Raw genomic sequence first — 22,088 nt, 5'->3', positions numbered from 1 at the left:
CATATTCACATCGGGGATCCGAAACAGCAGGTACGCTTGTTTCACATTATTACCTTCAGATTTCACTTTCCCTCAATAATACATTGGGAAGACATCATTTCTTTGAAAAGGGCATCTCGTAATCAGTCACTGACGCAAGGGAAGCAGAAATCACAAAAGTAGGAAGTGCAACGAACAGCCCAGATACATCACGCAACGCAACACCTGATTGCCATGGCGACATCCAGTACCACGAAATCAGCCGACCTTGGCTTACTAGGGAAGCTTCCTTCTGAAATCCGAATTATGATATACGAATTCGCTTTGCTGAAACGCATTTTACGACTCCGCGATGACTTCCCCCATGCCCAATTTTTCATAGAGACCATAGCTGCCCCAAACCTTGCCCTAGTTTGTCGTGAGACATGGTACTTCTGCTCCAAAAAATACACCCGCATTCCGTTTACACCAATCGTTCCGGAGAGTTGGTACGCAGCTGGCCACAAACCCGAGCCTATCACGAAGCCGCAGGTCACCTGGTTCTGTCCCTCCATCGACGTATTCTACATGGACGTCTTGGTCAGCATGTCCCAGATGAGACAGATACAAACCATAGTCCCGGAAAACAAGGGAGTAGACGGCAGCCAGAAGGAGGGCGCGGTGGTGCAGTGGGAAAGCTATTACAATACGGGTAGCTGGCTCAACGACCTGCTCCGGACTCTCATTCCAGTAACTGAGCATACCGAGACTCTGCTCATCGCGTGGGGAACTGGTGACTTTCTCAAGATGGCGATGCGGCCAGGCCTTTTCCCAAAATTGAAGCAGATACTCTTTTCAGTTGGAGTCAGGATCTGGGACGACAACACTGCGTGGGCCCAGACTGTGGCGAACGTTAGCCAAATAAACCGCGAGAGACCTCGAGAACCGCGGAAGAGCTTCAAGTGCTGACCAATGTATCCAGGTCGGCTTGTGCACAAAATGAATAACGGAAAGGAAGTCTTCTCGGGCGATCGCAAGGACCTTGCAACATGGCACCAAACCCTGAGCAACTTTTCGGAGCGCGGACTCAAGGAGATCCGAGGTGGTGCACTGGCTCACCACCGAGTGATGGTGGAGCGGCAGATGGCCGTGGCACTTCATTACTGGGAGACGGCTTACATCGTGAAGAAGGACGGGAGCCGTGCCTACCCTATCTACCCGGATTGGGCCGATATGATATACCCCAATTCACCGGCTGTTGTTGCCTTTTTGCCCTCCTTGTCCGACATCGAGCCCGTCCGCCTGTTCACGACCGGCACGGGAGAAGTACGAAGATAGTAGCTCTAAACAAGCGATTGACGGAGGGGGATGAGTCTCGGGGTCATTGCGCGTGACAGGAGCTTATTGAGCTGTAAGACTACTTGGTAGAATATGTACATACAGGACTAGTAATAGTGGCTGCACTGGAGCTGGCTGACATCGACAGGTCACACGATTCCTTGGCCCTGGGAAAGTTTCCGAGAAGGATAGGGAAATATCAGACCGTATCTACTGATACAAAACCTGCCTAGGCAGCAGATGAATGATGATATGACAAAAGACCCCAATATTTGCCGATGTAACCCTCTCCCCAATGCCAAATACCTTTGTGAAGACTCCAGAAAACATGCCCACAACGACCGCCAAATGCTAGTCGCACAAATAATATTGTGTCCGCATCATTTTCATCAAACAAGAGCGCACATCCTTCTGTTGGGTCCTAAGTGTTCGGCCGCCAGTCGGCACATGGTGACAATCCTTTGGCTTTGGAGGTTTCTTCACGCTGCCGCGTCGAGGTAGCCTTGGGCTTGTCCTGCCACCCAACATCACGTTTCGGCGAGGCTGCGCGATGCAAGGTAAGGTCTCCCTGGCAATCCCACGTAAGCGTATAGATTACCACGCACGCTTGAAGAATTGTCACCAATCACCATACACTGCTGCATTATCCCGGCAGTTGTTGCGTCGAATCGGAGAAAATCAGGAAATAAATCAGGAAAGAAACAATACTGCGGTCCGCCGTTGCACCTGACCCCCCCCCCTCCCCCTTGTCGAAGCGAGAAGGGGCGGGGGCGAATACGGGATTGAGCAGGCATAGCGCGCATGTCTTTGGTTCATCCTAGAAAGAACTTTTTCTACCAAGTTAAAATCCACAGCAATGGGTCCTCTGGCGTCCTTCGCCAGATAAAACCACCTTTCGCATCGTCTACTAGCATCCACTCACGCTTCCAGGGCGCCAAAGGGGGCATGGCCTCAGCGACGATCAACATCGGGAGCCTCACCACCACCTTCACCCCCACGGTCACGAGCTGTTCGTCGTTTTTTGAAGCTCGAAGCAAAGGCCACACATGGTTGCAACATGGGACCGTCGGCGCGGCCGCCTCGGACTGCTTTCCCAACGGGTATAATGCGATTGATGGGCCCTATTACTCCCAGGCATTTGTCCCCATGACTATTATTATGCCTATACCGCCGGCATAGAGGAAGCGCGACCATGGCTACATGTTGCCCCAGGTAAGTTAGCAAAGTCACGGATCCCACATATCTAGTGTTTTAACGACGACCTCAACGCATGTTGTACAACGTTTTGCCGCCAACACTATTCTGTCGGTTGCTATATGGACAAACATACCGGGACAAAATCCGGAGCTCGTGGCTTCAACGAACTATACAAGGAACAAAGGAGACAAGGCCTTCGCCCATGGGGTCCTCGTGAGAAGGTCCGGGAACGATCCAACATGGCCCGGCGCTGCGGGGGCTTCTGTATCTACCAAAGCAACATGAGGGGGGATACGGTTGGCAGTCCCCGGAAACCTCTTCCGACCCCGGCAATAGCGTCAGCTCCACCGGCCAGCCCAGTGTCGACAATGGGAGCCCTAATGGTGGATTAAGCTCCGGTGCCAAGATTGGCCTCGGTGTTGGTATCCCTCTCGGTCTCCTCTTGATCGGCGGATCTGTTGCCGCGGCATTCCTCCTCGGAAGACGCCGGAGACGAAGCCGACAGAGCGAGGATGCCAATCGGACGGCCGGTTCAGCGGGGTCGAGGAAATCTCTGCCTGTACAGACGGGCGGCCCAGCGCATCACATCGAGATGGCAGAGGCAGATGATGGTGATAATGGTCGAAGTCCGAGATAACTACCTGCATACCCCGAGCCGGCGGAGCTCGACGCAGTGGCTAGAAGGTGGGCGGAACTTGACGCAGGGGCTAGAAGGTGAACGGTCCTCGGTACGTGAATGTTGAAAGGCGTACTGGGTGTTATCTGATTGCTAATTCATATAATAGAATGAATTGAGTCGCTATATGACTTATAAGTCTCGTCATCATAACGAGTGCCTTGGTTTAAGCTTTCGCATCCCTGGACACCAACTCTATAGACAGTCACAAGTTTCCCGTTATCACACCCGCTGCGCCCATCCGCTCTTATCAGCATTGGCCAGCATATCATGAGGACAAAGGTATGACGTCGTACATGCACCCTTGGAGGTTCGCACATACCAAGCACGAAGATAGCAGGAAGCGAGGTGACATTCCGTTCATCAGGAGTGTGGGAAACAATTAGAAACAAACAAGGCGTAGTCGGCTGAAGCGCCGGAGCAGCAGGTGAGCATAGAGCAGGAGCAGGAATAACCGGTTGGGGGTGGAGATATCTGTGATTCTCATAATACCAAAGTATCTCCGTGTCTTCCCTAGACCACAAATAGTTCGTAGTCGCTGATGCTGAACTTCTCGCCAATAAAGAACCACTCGTCGATATTAAACAGGTCGCCGATATCGAACAAGTCGTCGAGGACAGGCTCGCCTTTCTTATACGGCTTCTTGCCCTTATCCTTGCCCTTTCCTGACATCGCCTTGAAGTTGTGCACTGTAATTGTCAGCTTACGGGCACGGGAGTATGCCACGTTCATGCGTGCATGTTCGCCGGTGAAACCCAACCCGGTTGATCTAACTTGGTCGACGATGAAAATGTCTGCCTCGTCACCTTGTGCGCCACCGACGGCGCGTATTGCGACTCCATCGGCCCACCAGACTGTTTTCTGAATGCGTTCCAGCTCGGTTCTGATCAGCTCGACCTGCTCGGCGTAGAAGGCGATAATCAGCCAGAGCGAACGACCAAAAGCTCGAGGACGAGTCGGAGGAAGAGGTCCCTGATTCCTTTACGGATACTAGGGCATAATCCACCTTCTAGTCGGCCTCTTCGAACAGCTTCCACGCCGACTTGTTCCGAACCTTAGTGACCTGGTTCATTGCCGCGGTCTTGCGCTTGTAGAGACTTTGGCCGTTCAAGGCCGGATTCAGACCGCGATTGACGGTATTGTTGTGAGATGCCATGATATAGAGGGGTTTGCGGTTGATGATGGTGGAGGAAGAAAAAAGCAGTTGAAGGTTAGAATCTAGAGGCGTTTATATAGGAAATGACCGACCCTAATAATGCTATTAAATATAGCCATCGCTAATAAATACAGAAATTGTAGAGAACGCGGACTGCAGTATTTAAATAAAAGCTCAGATATTGAACATAAGTGACGATAATGAGTGTTTCGGAACGCATATTAATTCTAAGCCGATGGTGAGAATTCTAGCACATTGAAATACTGTTAGAGATAGGGCACTGCTATGTACTCAAGACGTTTAAGTATAGGTTGACGATTATGCCGTGGTGATATGTATTGATCAGTGAGGCACCCGAGAGTCTCCCCATATAAACGATGTCTTATCTTGAGAATGGGAACTTTAGTTGGACCAGGATAAATATAGCATAATTGCGAAAGGCGAACACAGCGTGCGAACAATATAGAAAGGTATTGAATTGTCGTAACCGGTGATTCAGTTTGCCGAGAACGACGTGCTGTAAAACCTCAAGCCATTTCGTTGGTGGATAAATCTTGAGTGTTCGTAGGGACCTGGATATTGGCATCGCTTATTGCCTACCATGACTTTGCTCATAGCCAATACAGCTTTCTCTTATGTGGCTAGATCAGCTTTACTAGTGATAGTTCTATAGAGTGACATCTCTGACATAGTTTCAGGGCACGCTCTCGGCATTATATAGGGTTATAAGTTCGGTGTGACTCTCACGATTGCCTTGTTGTCTAATGGAGTCTGGCAATATTCGTCTAGTTTTTGGTGTCTAAGTTTGCAGAAGCTAACTTGAAGAACATCAAGTTTTCACTGTAATCACAATGAGACTTCACGCAAAAATGGAATCTTTCCTTCCCTCCAATGCATTCACAGAATTAGTATTATCTGTGACAGCAAAGACTTAAGCTATGATTCACGACACTAACAACGAATGTGACTAGAATTCCACAGAAATGCGTCTTCATCATTGCTCTGATATTAGTGGAACAGTATAACAAATATTAATTGGTTTCAAAGCCCCTTGTCACCTTCACTATGAACGCATCTTTAAGTGAGTCCGCAAGAGGAACATGTCGATGCACATGACTCACAAGTGCAGTGCCCATACTCAACAGCCCTGGTATTCTTGTATATACCCAGGACTATCATCAAAAAGCACATGACTTCCCATGCCAATGTTGAATGCATTCATGCTACTAGCGAAGCCATGAGGTGCGACTCCTTATTGGCGGGAACATCAACGTTACCGGGAACATCAACGTTACCGAAGGCCATCTTAACAGGAAGAAGAGGAGGCAGTATAAAGGGGACCCTGTGTCTGGAAGAATATCTAGTTATCGAATTACAAACTTATTATCGTTTCCCCATAGCTATTGCCCATGTTTATCCCAACGCCGCTAACGAAACGCCAGTATCCCACAACATCAACCGCGTTACATATATCGTAGAAACATTATTAAGGGTTTCAAACACTTTCCTCTTCCTTTCTTTCAACCAAGCAGGCCGCCGGGGACCTTGGGCAAGCTGGTGGGCAGGTAGCTGCCCTTGTCGTCTTTGCCCTGACGCTCAGCGCGGTTGGCTCCCTCCTTGGAGACCAGGTCGCCGACGGGCTGGAGCAAGCCACCCTGCCCGACCTGGCCCGCGACGAGGTTGTGGACGCCGTCCTGCAGGGTGTCGACCTGCTCGACACCGGTGACCTTGGTCTTGCCAAGCTGTTCTATGTTGCGGGATGACGTGTTAGCAACAACGTCCTTCCTAGACTGACCAAGCCACGAAAAGGGGGAGGGGGAAGGGAGTGGATGGAGACGGCGACAGGGTGCAAAAGAGGACCAAGGCTTACCTTTGGTGGCATAGCTGGCCTTGTTGTCCTTGGTGAACCACTTCAGGAAGTAGTCCTCGATCCAGGGCATCCACGACTCGTACTGCTCGTTGTACTTCTGCTTGGCCCACTCCATGTACGACTGCTTCTGCTCCTGCTCGGACATCTTGTCGAAGCCGGCCGGGGGCTGGAAGGTGTTGGAGGCCGAAGACTGAGTCTGCTGTTGCTGGTCGGAAGACATGGTGGCGGATGTTTGAATACCTGGGCGTCGTTTCTCGGTTAGTCTCTGATGTATGTTGATGCCCCTGAATGCGTAGAAGGCATGTGGCTTGGGTAGGAACAGAGATGGGGCGATCCACCAGCCTCTCCTTTGGGGCGTGGAAACAAACTCACGGAATTCGGGTTTGGGATCTGGTGATATGCAGACTTTCGAGCAAAGTTGATTCGGAGACGATCAATGGTAGTACTCAGCAGAAAGATGAGAAGAAGTGAAAAGACATCGAGGAACATCAGAAGTCAAGTTTAGATTTAGTCTTACATATAAGCTTGTCTCTACGCACAGCAGTGACACCATAACCTTCAGACCAGGCAGGCCGGGATCTAGGCCAGGTCACTCAGCCACTTACTTTGGACGACCTCATAGCTGTGTAATGCACACCACCAACCGGTTTTGCTGGCTGGTGCCATCATCTGGGCTTCAGAGAGGGTCATGCCTTTGGATGGGAGGTGGTGTGGGTGGTGAGTGTGGCTGGGCTACGTCATCCCGCACTAGGCAGCCCCCGCGATCATTGGCTGAGGTCATTTGAAACGCGCCCAAACAGGGCATCCTGGCTTTCCGTCATGAGCCACACTTTTTAAGCCCATCGGCAATCTGGTCGACACCCACTAACGGCCAGAAGCTTACAGTTGTGGACTGGCCATGATCGACCGTTGGATGCAATCCGCCAGTCCGGTGCGCAAATGGGTTCAAGCCGTTGGACCTCTTGGATCTTGTGTCTTGTTGGCGCGCTTGTTTCTTTTGGTGCAGACGCCGTGTGGCAGTCCTTTATCCTGCGCGAATCCACAGATGACACATGCAGTCAGTGCAAGGTGTACAGAACATGCCAGGTCGCTGTTCGGTGGTTAATGCACCAAAATGACGTATTAGCATGGGCATGAGCTCATCCCACCATGGCAAACGACAGTCTGAAATGATGATAATTTGTTATTTAAAGTCGTAGATACTGAGCATGATCAGGCAACGAGATAATTTATCATGTCGAACATGGTATGCCATGAGATTGAAACGAAGTAAATGGCCAACGAATGCCAAACAAATGCCACCCTAGAATATGATCCATGCGGGGAATGAAGCCAAACGATCTAAAGATGCAACGACGCCAGATTCTACTCTAGGCCCGAGATTCGATCGCAGATTTGATTGCTACGTCATTTGTCAGCAAAGAATGGAGGAGAAACGAGCTCAGCAACTTACCGTCACAAGTGACTTTGGCATCCCCGAATAACATCTTAGTCCCCGGCATATAAAACATGGGGTTGGGCACATCCGCTGCATCACCATGTTGTTAGCGGTCAATCAATCAAAAGCGAGCGGGCGCGTCGACCCTTATCACACGTGACTTGCCGTAACCACTAGACATGCCACGCTTCATAACAATGACCTGCTTCGCCTTCCATGCATGAAGCACCGGCATGCCCGCAATAGGGCTGCCCGGCTCCAGCGCGATCGGGTTGACGGTGTCGTTGGCACCAATAACCAGGACAAGATCCGTGTCGCCGAAATCATCATTGATCTCGTCCATCTCGAGCACAATGTCGTACGGCACACTCGCTTCAGCCAAAAGCACATTACACTGGCCCGGCATACGGATCTGCGACAGTGCGTAGTGCGATGCATCACTGACGAGCGCGCCCGAAATTCTTTACCTGGCGTGCTGGCGATATTGGTTTCTTGCCAGAGCGATACCGTACCAGCACGATACGACCAGCTTTTGCGCGATCGCGCGCTGCCGTTTCTTCATTGTCCGCGACGTAGCGCTCATCCCGATCTTCACCAGTTGCCGCCACGCGCCTTTCAGAGCAGCGTTGTGGCGGGCGATTTGTTCATGGCCACGATCAGACATGCGGAATCGCACTTCATCATACCTTCATTGCCGTTAGCGCCGCGTTCCTGCAGATGCCCTTTGCGATCAGCAACTGATTACGTGTTCATATGGACCATGCATGCCACTGCATGATCGCCCGTACGCGCTGCGCCTCGCGAGAGAACGTGTCGTATCACGTTCGTGCCATGGCAGCATTGCTGCGATCGACGATCGTAGCAAAAGCGCTCGCGCTGTTCACGTTCGGCGACAATCTGATTCAGTAACGACGTTGCGGATATGAAGAGCCGATGCAGGTTTTTGGCTGTTCATTATGCCACGATACAGTTGCGATGTGCTCAATGCGCATCAGGAGAGCGGAACCAACAGCAGCCGCTGACATTGCCCATGCATGATCATGCTGCGAAGCACGCATGAATCAGCACGCAGCGAGAACTGGCATTGCGAACTGCGCAGCGATTCCTTTTTCATGGCGATGCAGACTTCACGCGGAACAAGACGTCATCGCGACTCGGCGATGAACAGCATAGAGATGCCAGAACATCAAAGCTGATGACAGTCTGGAGATCGCTCATCTGCGGTTACCGTCAAAATGAGATCACCACGAGAGGCATGCGTAGCTGCTGCAAGTCAGCAAGCACTGGCGAAGCTGCACGTGTTGGCGAACATACACCGGGAGTGCTCAGCCAGGCACTTGGGGGCTGGTCGGGGTTCAATTCACCAGATGACCGATGACGCCATTTAAATATCGATCGAACATGTCAGGATGCGTTGACTGATGTGCCCGATGTCCGACATACAGCGAGGAGATATGAGCTGCGTCATTACCCAGCAAAGTCCCGCGTGCGGTTGATTGCCAGTCAGAGTTGCGATAAACTGTCAGGCAGAGATCGCGCTGAGCGATCATCACGAGCGAGCGGCGGTGCGCTGATGAGATGGGTTCATTCAGCCAGCCAGGCATGCGACGATGCCATGAAGCAGAAACTGTCATCTTCCCAGCAGAACAGTTCCATTCAAGTGCTATGATGCTGGCCACTTGTGTCATGCTCTTCCAGCTGGTCAACAGTCAGGTGTTTCAACCTTGGCTGAAGCTACAGTGCTGGCTGTGAATGTGTGTGTCTGTGAGACAGATCACTTTTGAGTGTGATACAGCTATGATGAATTTTCATCATTCCAGCCTTTATATTAACTTTCCTTCTCTGTAAAGTCATGACAAAAGTTTTGAATGTATGTATTGTTAGAGGACATGTACAGATTGGCAGCAGCCTGGATGCAGACTGGGTTCCATTGCATTTGCTCAGTGATGTCCAGTCTTCACTCAGCTTGAACCTTGGCTTTAGAGACCATTATTGCTTCAATCGATCAAGGAGAGGTCTGCTTCCGTTCTTCCTGCCATCTGCTGTTGTCTTCAGCAGCCAATTTGATCACATTTCGGCTTCAGCATCTTTCATGTTATTTGGCGACCAGCTTCGGGCGAGGCTTTCAGTGTTCAACGGACATGAGACGACGACGTCACATTGCGTGTCGCTTGTGACGGCTTCATTTCGCTGCGACCACACTGCCGTCATCTGATAGCTTCGATACCAGATCGATCTTTTGTCAGTTTTCACCCTCAAGCATTTTTGCGGCTCACGATTGTACCGCTGACCGCGTTAATGTTGAATCTGCGACAAGCGCATCATCTGCGAGCGACAGTATCCACATCACAGGCCAGCCACGCTGGTCAAATGCCCATAGCCTTGCAAAGCGGTCTTTCGTAGAATAACCTGTCCAGCCAGAGTCATTGTCAGTCGACCGGGTTCACATGCGGAACTGCATACATTGCGCTCAGCGAGACATCATACCCAACAAACTGAAATACCGCGGATCACGTCCAGAACGGCTGAAGTAGCTTTGCGACGTTGCACCGCTTTTGTCTGCGGTTGCATATCGAGATAGCGGTCGTTTCTTCAAAACGGCCAATCTGGCCGTCTGCTGCAGTCTTTCAGTAATGACACCAGCAGCGGTACGAAGATGGCAACAGCCTGTCAACATGGTGGGTTGCCATTGTCATGTGATCGATCACACCAGACCGGCTTTACCGCCAAAAAGGCGATCTTTCTCTTCAAGTGCATCTGCGTGATGCGATGATACGTTCATCTGCGCGTTTACGAGCGCGTTGACGGTCGTTATCGGCAAACGCGCATTGCGATTCTTTTCTCATGCCTTTGAACAGCCACTGTTGAGAACGACTATGCCACAGCATGCGTTATCTGCGTTTTTATCAGCGGTTGGACAGCAGATGCTTCGATGCGTACCGTTGATTGTTATGCAGACAAAGCGAATAGGCAATCAAAATATTGTTTATCTGCGACTCTGCGAGTTAAAACGCTGTTGGGTGACACAGCTGGTCAAAGACTTCGCTAACCGCGTTGATGTTGATGCGAGCGTTCAGGCTGCCAGCAGCGTGCCGCGTCACGATGGCGAACTGTGCGAGATCATGCGCTGCATTCAGTGTTGCTGTCGACATGCAGGCGAATAAAGGTTGCCATTTGCACCAGAAATCCGTGCGAGCGAAGTACGGTATTATCTTCAGGCGAATGCATTAAGGACAAAAGAAAGAAGCGTGACAAGCGATCAAGAAGGAGATGGGCGATGTCCTTCCTGAGATGATGAGCGACGATTAAAAAGATACCCTTGACAAACAAGAGGACATCTGTGTTGATCTACCATGTTGCCTTCTTCCTGATATTGAACAGCTATGACAGCAGCTGAGTATCATGTAGAATTGGATGCTATTTGCTGTTGTTTGCCATGTTGACGAGTAGAAACATTTATGCTTGATTATGCATTGTGTTGATGCAGACATTTAGGTTGATCATCATCTGGCTGATTTATGAGACCAGCTTACAGACCTGTTGATCAAATGAATTGGGCCAATAGCTGTTGCAGCTGATGTATTTACTTTCCTTCCTGATGAAATTCATCTTACTCAAAGGGAAAGTAATGCATTACCGGGTGATTACTCAAGCATGTTCATGCATTTGCTGATGCCCGCACTACCCGTGATGATGATGTGGTGGTGTGCACCACTTTGTGGCTGACATGCGCGTGCAGCTGCGGTGACGGGGCGCCATGCGGGCGAATCACGCTGCCGTGCTGCGCGCTGACGCGATACCTGCGCTTCCTGCCGCAGTGGCAACTCTTCATGGCGCTGCCATCTGCACCTCACCTCTGCGTTTATCATTTCGACCGGCATCAAACAGGCGCTATTCAGCAGGCCATCAAGATGTCTTTGCGTTCAGGTTGGCATATTTTGATTTGTTTCAATATCAGATACCTTTGCTAGATCTTTATATATTGATACCTACATCATTGTTCAACTATGTATTTTGTTTGTTGGTATATACACACATTACAAATCTTTTTGTTTGGGCAGGTCCGTTTGGCAACGGGTTATTGATTCGCACAGGTAAGGTTGGCTCTAGCTAGTCCTCCAGGTCCATGTTAGCCCATGCGGTCGCATGATTGGGGCAATACCCCAGACCGGCGCCGGGTCCCTTCTCGACCGTCCTCTCCACGCAGTCGTCGACGCTGCACGCATGCCTCGCGCAGTACCGGCGATAGCCGTAGCCCAAGCTCGAGCCGTCGGGCGGTACTGCGTGGGGTCCATCGGTTTCGGGTTCAGCGTCGTGTCCCGGAGCTCGACGCAGTCCACGCGCATGCACTTGTGGAAGCCGCAGTACCGCGACAGCTGGTTCGTCGCCGTCCGCTCGCACCCCTCGCGGCAGAAGGTCGTCGCGTTGCAGGTGTGGGCTTTGCAGTACTGGCTGTTGGACGCGAGCGCGGCGGGCGCGGCGCACGTCTTCTCGCGGCACCGGTGTTTCTTACACAGCGTGAACAGCTGGCCGACCGGGTTCTCTGACCGCACGTTGCCGCAGTGTGGGTCTATGTCCGGCCCCAGGTCGGGTATCGGCATGGGACATTTGTGGTATTTGCAGTAGTGGTAGTCGGCGTCGCATTCACTCGTACATCCGGGGTACTCGCAGTACCAAAACTTGGTACCATCGGCTCGTCTTTGTTGGACCCGCCAGCTCATGATTTCGGTATATTTGGTGATGGGTATGCTAACGTTAGTTACCTACTTAGTAGGTTTGATTGCTAAAGCCTGTGGAGTTTCTGAATGCTTCTAGGGAAGTAGCTTGTGGTAGACCGACCAGTTTCCAGAATATACTGGAGATTTGTAGGATCGTCCGGCGATGTGTCAGTCATATTTTCTAGGGTAATGGTATCATAAAAGTGACATGTATATGCCGGTGCTGAACCAAACTGATGTGATGTATCTGAGTATTGCCACTTTGCTCAGAGCTCATCGATTGAGTGTCTCGCTGTGGTCATCATATAGGTATAGTGGCCGTCACGGCCTCTTCGAACCCTGAGTCAATGTTCCAGGTATGCAGTTGTATGTTAGTGCCCTACGCACTCAACCTCGATCACTCATAATAAGTAAGTAATACCATGTCACATAGAATGAAAGCATTTGATACTGATCTGTTGCGTTGGGTTTCATATTTTTATTAATGTAGTATGGCGATATGACCTTCGCCATCATTGGGATATAATGATGCTTCGTGGCTCATTAAATCCATACCACCAGGGGCTATTTCCAGACCCCCGTACTCCCCCATATTGACACCCGGCGGCAGTGTCAAGATAGACGATGGTGATGTTCGTTGTGTGGCGTAAACCGTCCTCAGCATATATGCTAGCTACCTAAGGTAACAAATCTCGTTGGCGGCGTGGCCAATGCAAGCTTCCGCTGTCGCTTAGAAACCCTGCTTCTTGACCTGGGCCTGGGCGTCGGCGATGGTCTGGGCCGAGTTGGGGTCCTCGAAGCCGCAGCCGGTCTTGCCCTTCTGGAACTCGGCGCCGATGCCGGAGCAGATGCCGGCGGCCTTGCCGGTGCTCGAGGTGGCGCCACCGGCGCAGCAGCCCTCCTGGCAGTCGGCGTCGGAGACACAGCCACCGGTGGTAAACTGCTTGCCATCTGGAGGAAAGGGAGGAGAAGTTAGTAACAAGGTCTCTCTGGGTGCTATTTCCATCTGGGAGAAAGTCCTAATATGGATCTACTTCTGCCATTGCCGACATCACGGGCTCCGGCAGCGTTGGGGGTGAGGGCCATGGCGGCGACCGCGACTAAGGGGTTATGTTAGCAAGGCGTCGCTCTGGACAGAGCACTGCGTGCATTCTCGGGACAGCAACTTACAGGTCATGATGGCGGCAATGCTGATCTTAACCATTTTGAAAGAGTGTTTGGGTTGTTTATGAAAAACTGTCAAAGATTGTAGTGAAAGTAATAGGTTGTGTAAGAAACGAAGGACGACGCCGGGCCGTTGAGTGAAAGTGATAAGGCTGGTGGTTGAAAGATAGAACTGGTTGGTGATGAGAGAAAAGAGTTACGTCCGAAGATTGGGAAGAATCCCATCTTTTTATACGTACGAATCCCGGTGGCTCGGAACCATCAGTGCTCTCGTTCGCAAACCTGTCAGCGTGCTGTTTGTGTCATTCCAGAGCCGTCGCTGGAGCGTGGCAGGGCAGCATGGCATGGCATGAACCAGCCAAGGGGTCCCGACTCCCAAGGATGGGTGAAAACCCGTCGAGCCGTGTTGATTCAAGGAGAGCCGCTGTGGAGTTGGTTTTACGTGAGTGGAGGCGAAGAGGCCTGGAAATAGGCTTAGATGGTTCTAACTTCTAAGGTTAATCAGCTAAATTGTAAGGTTATCTTGCGCAATTGGTGGGGCGGCTCAGCGGGCCACAGCGGGGCCCAAGGAGACGCTGGGCCACTATTTTGCACTCGTCTGAAGGTGTGGATGAACGTCGGAAAGGCGTCGATGAAACACGGCTTCTGACGAAGAACCCAACAGCCAAGCCGTCACTTGTTGCAGATCAAACTTGGCCTTTGTTTGCGAGTATCCATCAGCCATCATTGTCGCTGCCAGCTGCCATTCACCGGCTCTCTTGGGCAAAACTTGGAGGCCCAAGAACACACACACCGCCACCAGCACGTGAAACTCGCTTCTACTTGACCCTGCAACGAGCGGCGCACGCCACCAACAGATGGCTAAACTCGCATGCACCGAATTCTCAGACCCCGGTTGTATATGTAAGTTGGGGTGCATTAGCCTCGGCAGCCAAGCAACGGCTTTGATCTGGTTACACCCACGATGGCCCGCGATAGGGACCAGGGGGTCTGATCAATCACGACAAGTACAGATCAAATGGCTTGCCAGTTTCGCGTTGTATCCCGTGGGAAAACTGACTACCCGAGGAAGGGGTGTGTTTGTTTGGGCCGTCTGAACAATGCACCATCAGGCCAGCTCTCATCCCAAGAATGAATGATGGCCCACAGATCCGCATCAAATCACCTCGATCGAGCAGATCGAGCATCTCGCGAATCCATAAATGTTTCATATGGCGTCCTGGGAACCCCCTGTCGAGGCTCAGCGATATATGCACTTGCTTAGGTAGGTATTTTCACTGGCCATCTTCAAGGCTAGGCATTGCCCATGCATATGGGTTTCGTTATCTCAGGAAATACCGTAGCAGAAAAGGCTGGATCTAATCAACGCTTGGGCTAACCGTAGTTTAACTATACACTGGAATAAACGCCCGCCAAAGCCCTTACCATGGAATCAACGCTTGAATAGCTAATGGAAATCTGAACCTTAGCGTTGAGAAGTTCTTCAACGTTGATTCCGTTTTAGACGTGTATTGGACGGTCCGAGAGGCGTTATTCCGTATATCAACGGTGGCAGGATCCTGAACTGCAGTCCATGGGTTTATCTAAACCAGCCTAGTCTGCTACGGTAGCTACCTCTCATAACAAGCTGAGTCGGTAGAGGCCACCGAAGGGTGGCAATGTTTGAGTGGGAGGTCGGGTAGGTAGTTGCACATTGATGCATGCTTGGTAGCTATGTATATTGGACATACCGCATGCAGTCTGATGATGGGGCTTCCAGGTGATCGTCTCCGAGCTCCTTCCCGCCTATTGCCCTTACACCATGCACGTGCTAACAGCATGAACCGTTGCCGGCAGCTTCGTATCCACCCGTGGTCTGCACGACGCGTCTACCTAAACCCCAAAGTACAATTGGAGGTATCCTCATAGTTGGCTTAGGCTAATAATAGTTCCAACACAAGAAGAAGGATGATGACCTTGATACACAAGCACCTTACCTCTAAAATATATAACCCTACCATTCGCCATGACCAGCCACGGCGGTGGGTTCCCTTTCTTTCGCGATCGGTATGAATGAACTGCGAATTCACAGTGGCCATGGAGAACCAGGTGATTATAAGCCATGAGATAAATCGTAGGAGCAGACCCGGTGCAGTGTTGGCTTGTGGTAGTATATAGCTCTTGAATTGCAGACCTTTATCTGATACCGAGTTCCACTCCTCTGCCAGGTGTGCCATCTTCAACGGGAATAGGACCAGCATGTGCGTGAGAGTATGGATGCAGATGATGTTTTCCAGTGCAGGATCAGAACGAAGAAGTGCTGCTGGAGGGAAGGCGCGGAAGGTTTTTTCCGCCTTGAGGCCCGGTGTGCGTTCCAGGAGACTCGACTCGAATCGGACTGCGCTGTTTGTGATGGCGTAGAAGTTGGGGCGGATGTTGGTTTCGAAGAAGGAAATGAGTGCGCCCATCTTGAAGGACAAGGCCGAATGCGACGTAGTTGGCGAGGGGGGTTGGTAGTTTGGGATGAGCTGGTTGGATTCTGTAGGAGATATATATAATATCAGGGGTAGAAAGAATGTGTTGTATGTCGAGGATGAAAAGGCCTCGCCAACATCTACCGGAGTAAGGAAGCGATAGTCAACATCTGGGTCAATGAGGGAAATTGACTTTTCCTCCAGGCAGAAATGAATGGCTCAAACTCTTTTCATCAAGTCCCAGCTTCTGGAACACATTTTCTACCTCATCTTTGTGTTCATACTACGATTCGAAAATAAACCGCGGAGGAGGGATATTTAACTGTGCTCTTCCTAACTTTGTCCGTAACAAGTACTTACTTAATCACCACGGAACCGCGCTGGTGATGACAGAGTTCATCCACTCGATGGGTAGTGACTTTTTATCTTGAGATACATCAAACTCTGACTTTCTAGTCGGCAGTTCTGAGCCAAAATGGGCAAAGCGCATTCCTCTGTGCTAATAGTACAACTTGTAGCCGAGCCTTCACGAATGCTTGGAGTATGGACAATATTCCTGCTGTGAAGGCTGGCCTTACACCAGACACCGACGAGCACATCAGGCCCATGAACAAGATGGTCGGGCTGACGCCTCCCAAAGCCTACAGGCGATGCCTGCACGAGCTTCCACACCTGTGCAGCTTATTTCTGGCTATGCTCTTTGGGGCTTCGATGTCCGTCATGCTAGACGCCTTTGGTGATGGCCTATTGCCGAGATTTGTTCCGCCAAACATGATGGTCTGTGTCCCTAAAGAAATTCAAGGACTGGCTCGGTTGTCTGGAGGTTCACCGCAGGTATCGGGTCTGGTACCAACTTTCCTGACAGCGAGTGAATACTTCCAGCTCATCTGTCCATTTGGCTTGTATTTTCTGAGGTCCCAAGCGACCTCGTGCTCAGCCATGAGGTATGTATATGTTGTTTGTGTCAGAGTGTTGCAGTCTTTGGTTGAGCCACCCCTTAATTGCAAGTGCTCTTTTGGTTCGCTATATTACTAAGGTTCAATGGCGCCTCCCAAATCAGGGGAAAGAGGAATATAGCAGAAAACCGCCAGCTATTTCCACTTTTACTGCGTCATATACATACCTCTTTATCTCCTATTGTCGAGATGATGCAAAGCTTCGTGGGTATTGACACATTTAGTAAAATTCGTTTATAACAGAAACTTCTAGCTCTCCAGGCAACTATCAACCCTTCCGCATCTCCCGCCAAGAATCAGCTCGCCATCAGCCACAACCTCGCATGTTTTCTCTAGCTGGACTTTCTTTTCTTGGATGGACGACCGCTGTCACTTTCCTCCTCCTCCTCCTCCTCATTGGCTGCGGCGGCATCTCTGTTATATTGTTCGCATAGCTCTACAATTGTTGGTTTCTTTGCGGCTTTTGGCATTTTGATGTCCAGCCCTGTGAGCCTATCATAAAGGTAGTCTCTTAGGTAATGATGATAATTCCGTGGACTGTTATAGTGGTCAAGGAGGTTCTGTCTCAATCTCTGTTTACTCGCCCTTGCCTCAAGACCCAAATCCTGCAATTCAGCCTTAAGCTTTAATTATAAGCTAAAGCACCCCTCCACGGACTACCCCTTCGCGGACTAGAAAACCTATTAAATATACCTTTTTAATTCAAAGTTATTTCTATAGTTAAAATTAGTTAAGATATGCTATTTTCTAGTATTCTTAATAATAATATAGTCCTCTATTTTCGTTTTATCGTCTTTTATTCCCTCTATATCGTTCTATGGCCTACTTAATACCTTAATATTAATAAATTCGTCTTTAAATATAACCCTATCCCTTAGCCTCCGCTTAGCTCGTTATATATTAATTATACGAATAAATCGCTATCCCGGTATAATTCTTCCCTTTTAATATATTTTAATAATTTTCTTATTAAGTTTAGCTTAAAAATAATTAATTTAAACCTCGAGGCTCGCGATTTTATTAATTTATTTATTAAAGGCCTTATTAGCTTTATAAATAAAGAGTTTTTAAAAAAAGAGATTAAAAATAAGGTTTATAGCGGCTAGTTTTCGACTATTATTTTTTAATAGGTATTAAAACTAATTTAGTAATAAAATCGGGCGTTAATTCTTTATTAATTACTAGGGGTAACTTTAAATATAGTTAAGCGATATTTTTATCCTTTAAAATAATATATTTTAATAATAAAGGTTTCGATCGATCTCGTAAATAAATCCTAGCTATTTTTTAAACATTTTAAATCGTTAAAAGAGTTAAAATATTAATCTTAGCCTAGCGGTATACTTTTAATATATTTAATTTAATAGGCTTAAATTTAAAGACCGCGTTTAAATATACCTTTAAAAAGATCTTTAGCTTTTTCTTTAATAGCTTAAAAACCCTTATATTTAAAACCTATACGATATAATTATAATATAATTTATAAAAAACGAGCTATATATTATAGTATATATAGACTAACCACTGCGCTACAAAGTAAAAGCTTCGGAAATAACTCTTCGGGTTATTTCTGTCCAATTCTACGCCTTAAATGCTACCCCGCGGGGGACCAACCCGCCGATCGTAACACTATGCCCTCTCTCCAAAGGCATGCCCTCATGCTTAGGGCGATAAACCCCTAGTACTATATAATTTACTTAAGCTCGGTGTAGAGAAATTCCAAGGCTTTTATACGGGTAACCAGTCCGTACAAGGCCTTGCCTGCTTACTAGCGATCTTGCCTAGGCAGCTGGAGAGAGCTCCTGTCCAGCAAGTGTGGGAATCGAACCCACGTCTCTTATTTAGTAGGGGCGAAGAGTTATTATATTATAGTATATATAGATTAATTATTACGCTATAAAACAAAAGCTTCGGAAATGACTTTTCGGGTTATTTCTATCTAATTCTACGCCTTAAGTACTACCCCCGCGGGGGACTAACCCGTCGATCGTAATACTATATTTTATTAATAAAATAAAATTATAAAAAATCTTTATTTATATATAAATTATAGCCGTTATAAATTAAAACGACTTATTTATTACTATAACGAGATTAAATATAAGGAATAAAAATATTTTAAATCTAATCTAATATTATAAGATTATTAGTTCACCCTCTAAGCGATACTTTAAACCGCTAGTTATTTTAAAGATAACTATTTTAGTTTAGAAACCACTGGCTTTAAACGTTGGCCCCTTTAAAAATAACCAGCGGCGAGAGGGCTACCCTATTATAGCCTATACACTTTAAGGTAATAATTTATTTCCTTTTTTTAACGTCTTTTTTAAAGGCTAGATAGCTAGTAGCTTTAATAACTACTTAATAATTACCGCTAATGCTTTAATCGATACTTATTTTATTAATATTATAAAAGTGTTTAAAAAAAATATTAATTAATTTTAAAGTATTAAATCTATTAAAAAAAACGTTAATATTAACGATAATTATTTTATTAACGCGGTTATAATTAATTATTTTAAACTTAATAGTTTTAACGAACTCGTTTTTAATTAAAAATCGAGTATATTAATGTTATATTAACGTATAAAACGCCTCGAAAGCGTTTAATATTCGTTAAATTATATATTTAAACTTAACGAGCGTTAACGCAAAGCTTAATTTAGTTTAATTAATAGCTTAATTCACTAATTAAGTCTTAAAAAATAGTAATAATACTTACCGATTTTTATTTAATTCTTATCGCATCGGTATACTAGCTAGGCGCCGTATAACGTAAGATCGGTCGGTATCTCATCTACGGACGGCTTCGCGAATACCTAATCCGAGCTTTACGTCACGTATCGCAGCTTACGCGCGTCTTTAAGTATTAAACGACGATATAGAGAAATAATTAAAAAAAAAACGAATAAAATAATAATAATATATATAGTTAAAAAGTAAAGGTGGTAAAAAAAATCCATATTATTATCCAAGGGTCTAACGCGTTTATAGAGCGAAACGCGGTGGTCCGTGAAGGGGTGGTCCGTAGAGGGTGCTTTAGCTTATAGGTCCAGTTGTCGATTTCGTTTCTTCCAGGGCCGTTCTCCTCTGGTAAAGGAATCACCGATGGGCCATTCTTCTTCTTCTTCTTCTTCTTCTTCTTCTTCTTCTTCTTCTTCTCTCTTTTTTCGTACTGTCTGTATCGCCTTTATCGTCCTTGCCTGAATTATCGCCGTTAGTACTGGGCGTCGGTGTTGGCTTCTTAGCCGGCGGGTTCCCAGTTGTGCCATCAACGGGCCAATCGTCCTCGTCTGACAAATCCCTTTCGTCGGTTGCCAGGGCCTCCCCCGCACAATAATACCCCCTCTTGGGTTCGTCTCAGTGACCCTGATCTGCACCTCATCCACGCGGTGGACGCGATCCCTGTCCAACAACTCAGGACGGATCTCGAAATCCAGATCCTCGTTGATCTTCACGTCTCCATCGATTCCCACGCCGGCGGCGGCGTCGGCGTCGGCGTCCCCTCCTGTGCGACCGGCCGCTTCTTCGGTGGACCCCCCAGAGCACGCCTCGTTGCACTGCGAAAGGTTGCCTTTCTTCGCTGAGCGGTCTCTGACCCAAAATAGCATCACTAGCCGGCACCCGTTGTCGTAGAGGATATTCTCAAATGAGAACGTGCCGCTGGTCGCCTGATCTTTGTCATTGCCGCCGTACAGCTGGGTCCAGACGTCCTCCTTACGACGCAAGTAAGCGTAGTAATCTTTCACGAACTTACTTCCGTCCCATGGGCAAGAGATGGCCGCCTGTAGTCTATATATCTTCTCGTATTCCTCTTCCTCCGTGTCCTTGCCTTCCTCGTCCTTGCTATCCTCTTCTGGTTCCATTACGTCGGTCAGGTCCAAATATTCTGGATATTGCAGCGAACCGATGGTGCTAGTTTTACCCTCGGTGTGAACAGTGTACGTGTGCCTCGTGATCAAAACCTCTGGAGGGTAAAGCATACGCGGGAATTCGTCTACTGTGGTAACCTCCTGGCAATTGTCACAGGTAAACACAAGCTTGTCATCGGTGATGAGATCCCCAATCTGTGTTTCTTCGGCGCTCGTGATGTTGAGGGGCCACGAGTATTTATCACCTGTGAATATGTTCTTCCCATCCCAATGAGACCCACCGCATGAGCAGTCCTGGAAGCTCCCGCGCGGTATACGAACTGTGGACAGGATCCGATCAAAGTCCAGAGTTTGCTCGCTTCACCACGTGTGTTAGCCCCTTATACAATAATCGACGTATATCTTTGTGAGGGCGTTACTTAAGTTGCTGGAACTGTCCCGTGAGGCGCCGACAGCATGAAAAGAAATGTGTCTATGGCTCGTTGTCTCTGAACATCGTTCGTATTTTGTTTCGGACGTTCCTTGTCAGATCGCTCTTCATTGCTATTGTCCAGTTCCGCCTTAAGGAGATTGAGGAAGCTTTAAGGATTTTCTGCATTAACGGGGAGATTAACCGCTTGACGGAAAGCTTCCAATGTGGACGCAACGAATCCCGCCTCTTCAATCCGGACCTGGTCCGGTTTTTTCTCCGTCGCATTGGTAGTAATCTTGGCGTTCGCTTCCAAAATGGTCGCTGTTCGCTCAGACAGTTCAACCCATACTTTCTCATTCCAGAAAATATGGCTAAGCCGGAGTAGGGTGATCCATTCAGACCGGGTTTGGGGGTTCAATACCTCGTGCTTATTAGCAGTCGTGCGCAGTAAATTGAGAATCGGCGATAGGTAGAGTAGGCACTCCACTAGTGATGCTTGGAACCTGTTTGCTACTATATCGGGTTCGATTGGACAGATTTCTGTATCAGGGTTGGTAACTTCTTGGAAGAATATCAGATCAAGTTTGTGATCTACCAACTCTTGATAGTTTCCATACAAGAGCGCCGTTCCTAGGGGATCGTTCTTCTTCTGGTCTTCTGTCTGATCCCCAGGTGCGATGGGATTCTTTACTGTATCAACTTTCCGATGCCCGCGGTTCTTCGACGCCTTGTCGCCGGACGACTGGCCGTCCGGTGCGGAGTTTGGATCAGCCATAGCGTAGCATAGGCAGGTTTTTGGTGACTATTAGATGCGAAGTCAAGATAGGAGGTTGCGCAATAGCCCAAGGAAGTGGCGAAAGGGAAAAAATCACCGAATCCT

General features: G+C 48.4%; 10 protein-coding genes across 10 annotated transcripts; 3 read left to right on the top strand and 7 right to left on the bottom strand.

Annotated features, from left to right (window-relative positions):
• Positions 1 to 213: 213 nt before the first annotated feature.
• PG994_013964 (uncharacterized protein) lies at positions 214 to 927 on the top strand (the record flags this gene model as incomplete). The annotated part of the gene is made up of 1 exon (XM_066865373.1): positions 214 to 927. The coding sequence occupies one exon, from the start codon at positions 214 to 216 to the stop codon at positions 925 to 927; it is 714 nt and encodes a 237-aa protein (XP_066708502.1).
• A 30-nt stretch (positions 928 to 957) lies between these two features.
• PG994_013963 (uncharacterized protein) lies at positions 958 to 1,296 on the top strand (the record flags this gene model as incomplete). Its single annotated transcript, XM_066865372.1, has 1 exon — positions 958 to 1,296. The coding sequence occupies one exon, from the start codon at positions 958 to 960 to the stop codon at positions 1,294 to 1,296; it is 339 nt and encodes a 112-aa protein (XP_066708501.1).
• A 1,192-nt stretch (positions 1,297 to 2,488) lies between these two features.
• Positions 2,489 to 3,130, top strand: PG994_013962 (uncharacterized protein; the record flags this gene model as incomplete). The annotated part of the gene is made up of 2 exons (XM_066865371.1): positions 2,489 to 2,508; positions 2,830 to 3,130. 2 exons carry the CDS (start codon positions 2,489 to 2,491, stop codon positions 3,128 to 3,130), a joined length of 321 nt encoding a protein of 106 aa, XP_066708500.1.
• Positions 3,131 to 3,682: 552 nt separating this feature from the next.
• On the bottom strand, positions 3,683 to 4,325 carry PG994_013961 (MFS monocarboxylate transporter; the record flags this gene model as incomplete). Its single annotated transcript, XM_066865370.1, has 2 exons — positions 3,683 to 4,148; positions 4,198 to 4,325. 2 exons carry the CDS (start codon positions 4,323 to 4,325, stop codon positions 3,683 to 3,685), a joined length of 594 nt encoding a protein of 197 aa, XP_066708499.1.
• Positions 4,326 to 5,845: 1,520 nt separating this feature from the next.
• On the bottom strand, positions 5,846 to 6,415 carry PG994_013960 (C6 zinc finger protein; the record flags this gene model as incomplete). The annotated part of the gene is made up of 1 exon (XM_066865369.1): positions 5,846 to 6,415. The coding sequence occupies one exon, from the start codon at positions 6,413 to 6,415 to the stop codon at positions 5,846 to 5,848; it is 570 nt and encodes a 189-aa protein (XP_066708498.1).
• A 1,339-nt stretch (positions 6,416 to 7,754) lies between these two features.
• On the bottom strand, positions 7,755 to 8,747 carry PG994_013959 (uncharacterized protein; the record flags this gene model as incomplete). The annotated part of the gene is made up of 5 exons (XM_066865368.1): positions 7,755 to 8,045; positions 8,101 to 8,245; positions 8,310 to 8,370; positions 8,422 to 8,580; positions 8,657 to 8,747. The coding sequence occupies 5 exons, from the start codon at positions 8,745 to 8,747 to the stop codon at positions 7,755 to 7,757; spliced, it is 747 nt and encodes a 248-aa protein (XP_066708497.1).
• A 2,992-nt stretch (positions 8,748 to 11,739) lies between these two features.
• PG994_013958 (uncharacterized protein) lies at positions 11,740 to 12,354 on the bottom strand (the record flags this gene model as incomplete). Its single annotated transcript, XM_066865367.1, has 1 exon — positions 11,740 to 12,354. One exon carries the CDS (start codon positions 12,352 to 12,354, stop codon positions 11,740 to 11,742), a length of 615 nt encoding a protein of 204 aa, XP_066708496.1.
• A 727-nt stretch (positions 12,355 to 13,081) lies between these two features.
• Positions 13,082 to 13,555, bottom strand: PG994_013957 (uncharacterized protein; the record flags this gene model as incomplete). The annotated part of the gene is made up of 3 exons (XM_066865366.1): positions 13,082 to 13,302; positions 13,386 to 13,451; positions 13,522 to 13,555. 3 exons carry the CDS (start codon positions 13,553 to 13,555, stop codon positions 13,082 to 13,084), a joined length of 321 nt encoding a protein of 106 aa, XP_066708495.1.
• Positions 13,556 to 15,325: 1,770 nt separating this feature from the next.
• Positions 15,326 to 15,962, bottom strand: PG994_013956 (uncharacterized protein; the record flags this gene model as incomplete). The annotated part of the gene is made up of 2 exons (XM_066865365.1): positions 15,326 to 15,433; positions 15,492 to 15,962. 2 exons carry the CDS (start codon positions 15,960 to 15,962, stop codon positions 15,326 to 15,328), a joined length of 579 nt encoding a protein of 192 aa, XP_066708494.1.
• A 4,006-nt stretch (positions 15,963 to 19,968) lies between these two features.
• PG994_013955 (uncharacterized protein) lies at positions 19,969 to 21,983 on the bottom strand (the record flags this gene model as incomplete). The annotated part of the gene is made up of 4 exons (XM_066865364.1): positions 19,969 to 20,103; positions 20,293 to 21,154; positions 21,250 to 21,356; positions 21,411 to 21,983. 4 exons carry the CDS (start codon positions 21,981 to 21,983, stop codon positions 19,969 to 19,971), a joined length of 1,677 nt encoding a protein of 558 aa, XP_066708493.1.
• Between the last annotated feature and the right edge of the window lie 105 nt (positions 21,984 to 22,088).

This window comes from Apiospora phragmitis, assembly GCF_038363925.1.
Source record: "Apiospora phragmitis strain CBS 135458 chromosome Unknown utg000013l:1.0-2965645.0:1.0-2969333.0, whole genome shotgun sequence".
In the NCBI taxonomy this organism is placed as follows: domain Eukaryota; kingdom Fungi; phylum Ascomycota; class Sordariomycetes; order Amphisphaeriales; family Apiosporaceae; genus Apiospora; species Apiospora phragmitis.
Note: the sequence above shows the minus strand (reverse complement) of the source record. Positions and strands in the feature narration are given on the sequence as shown.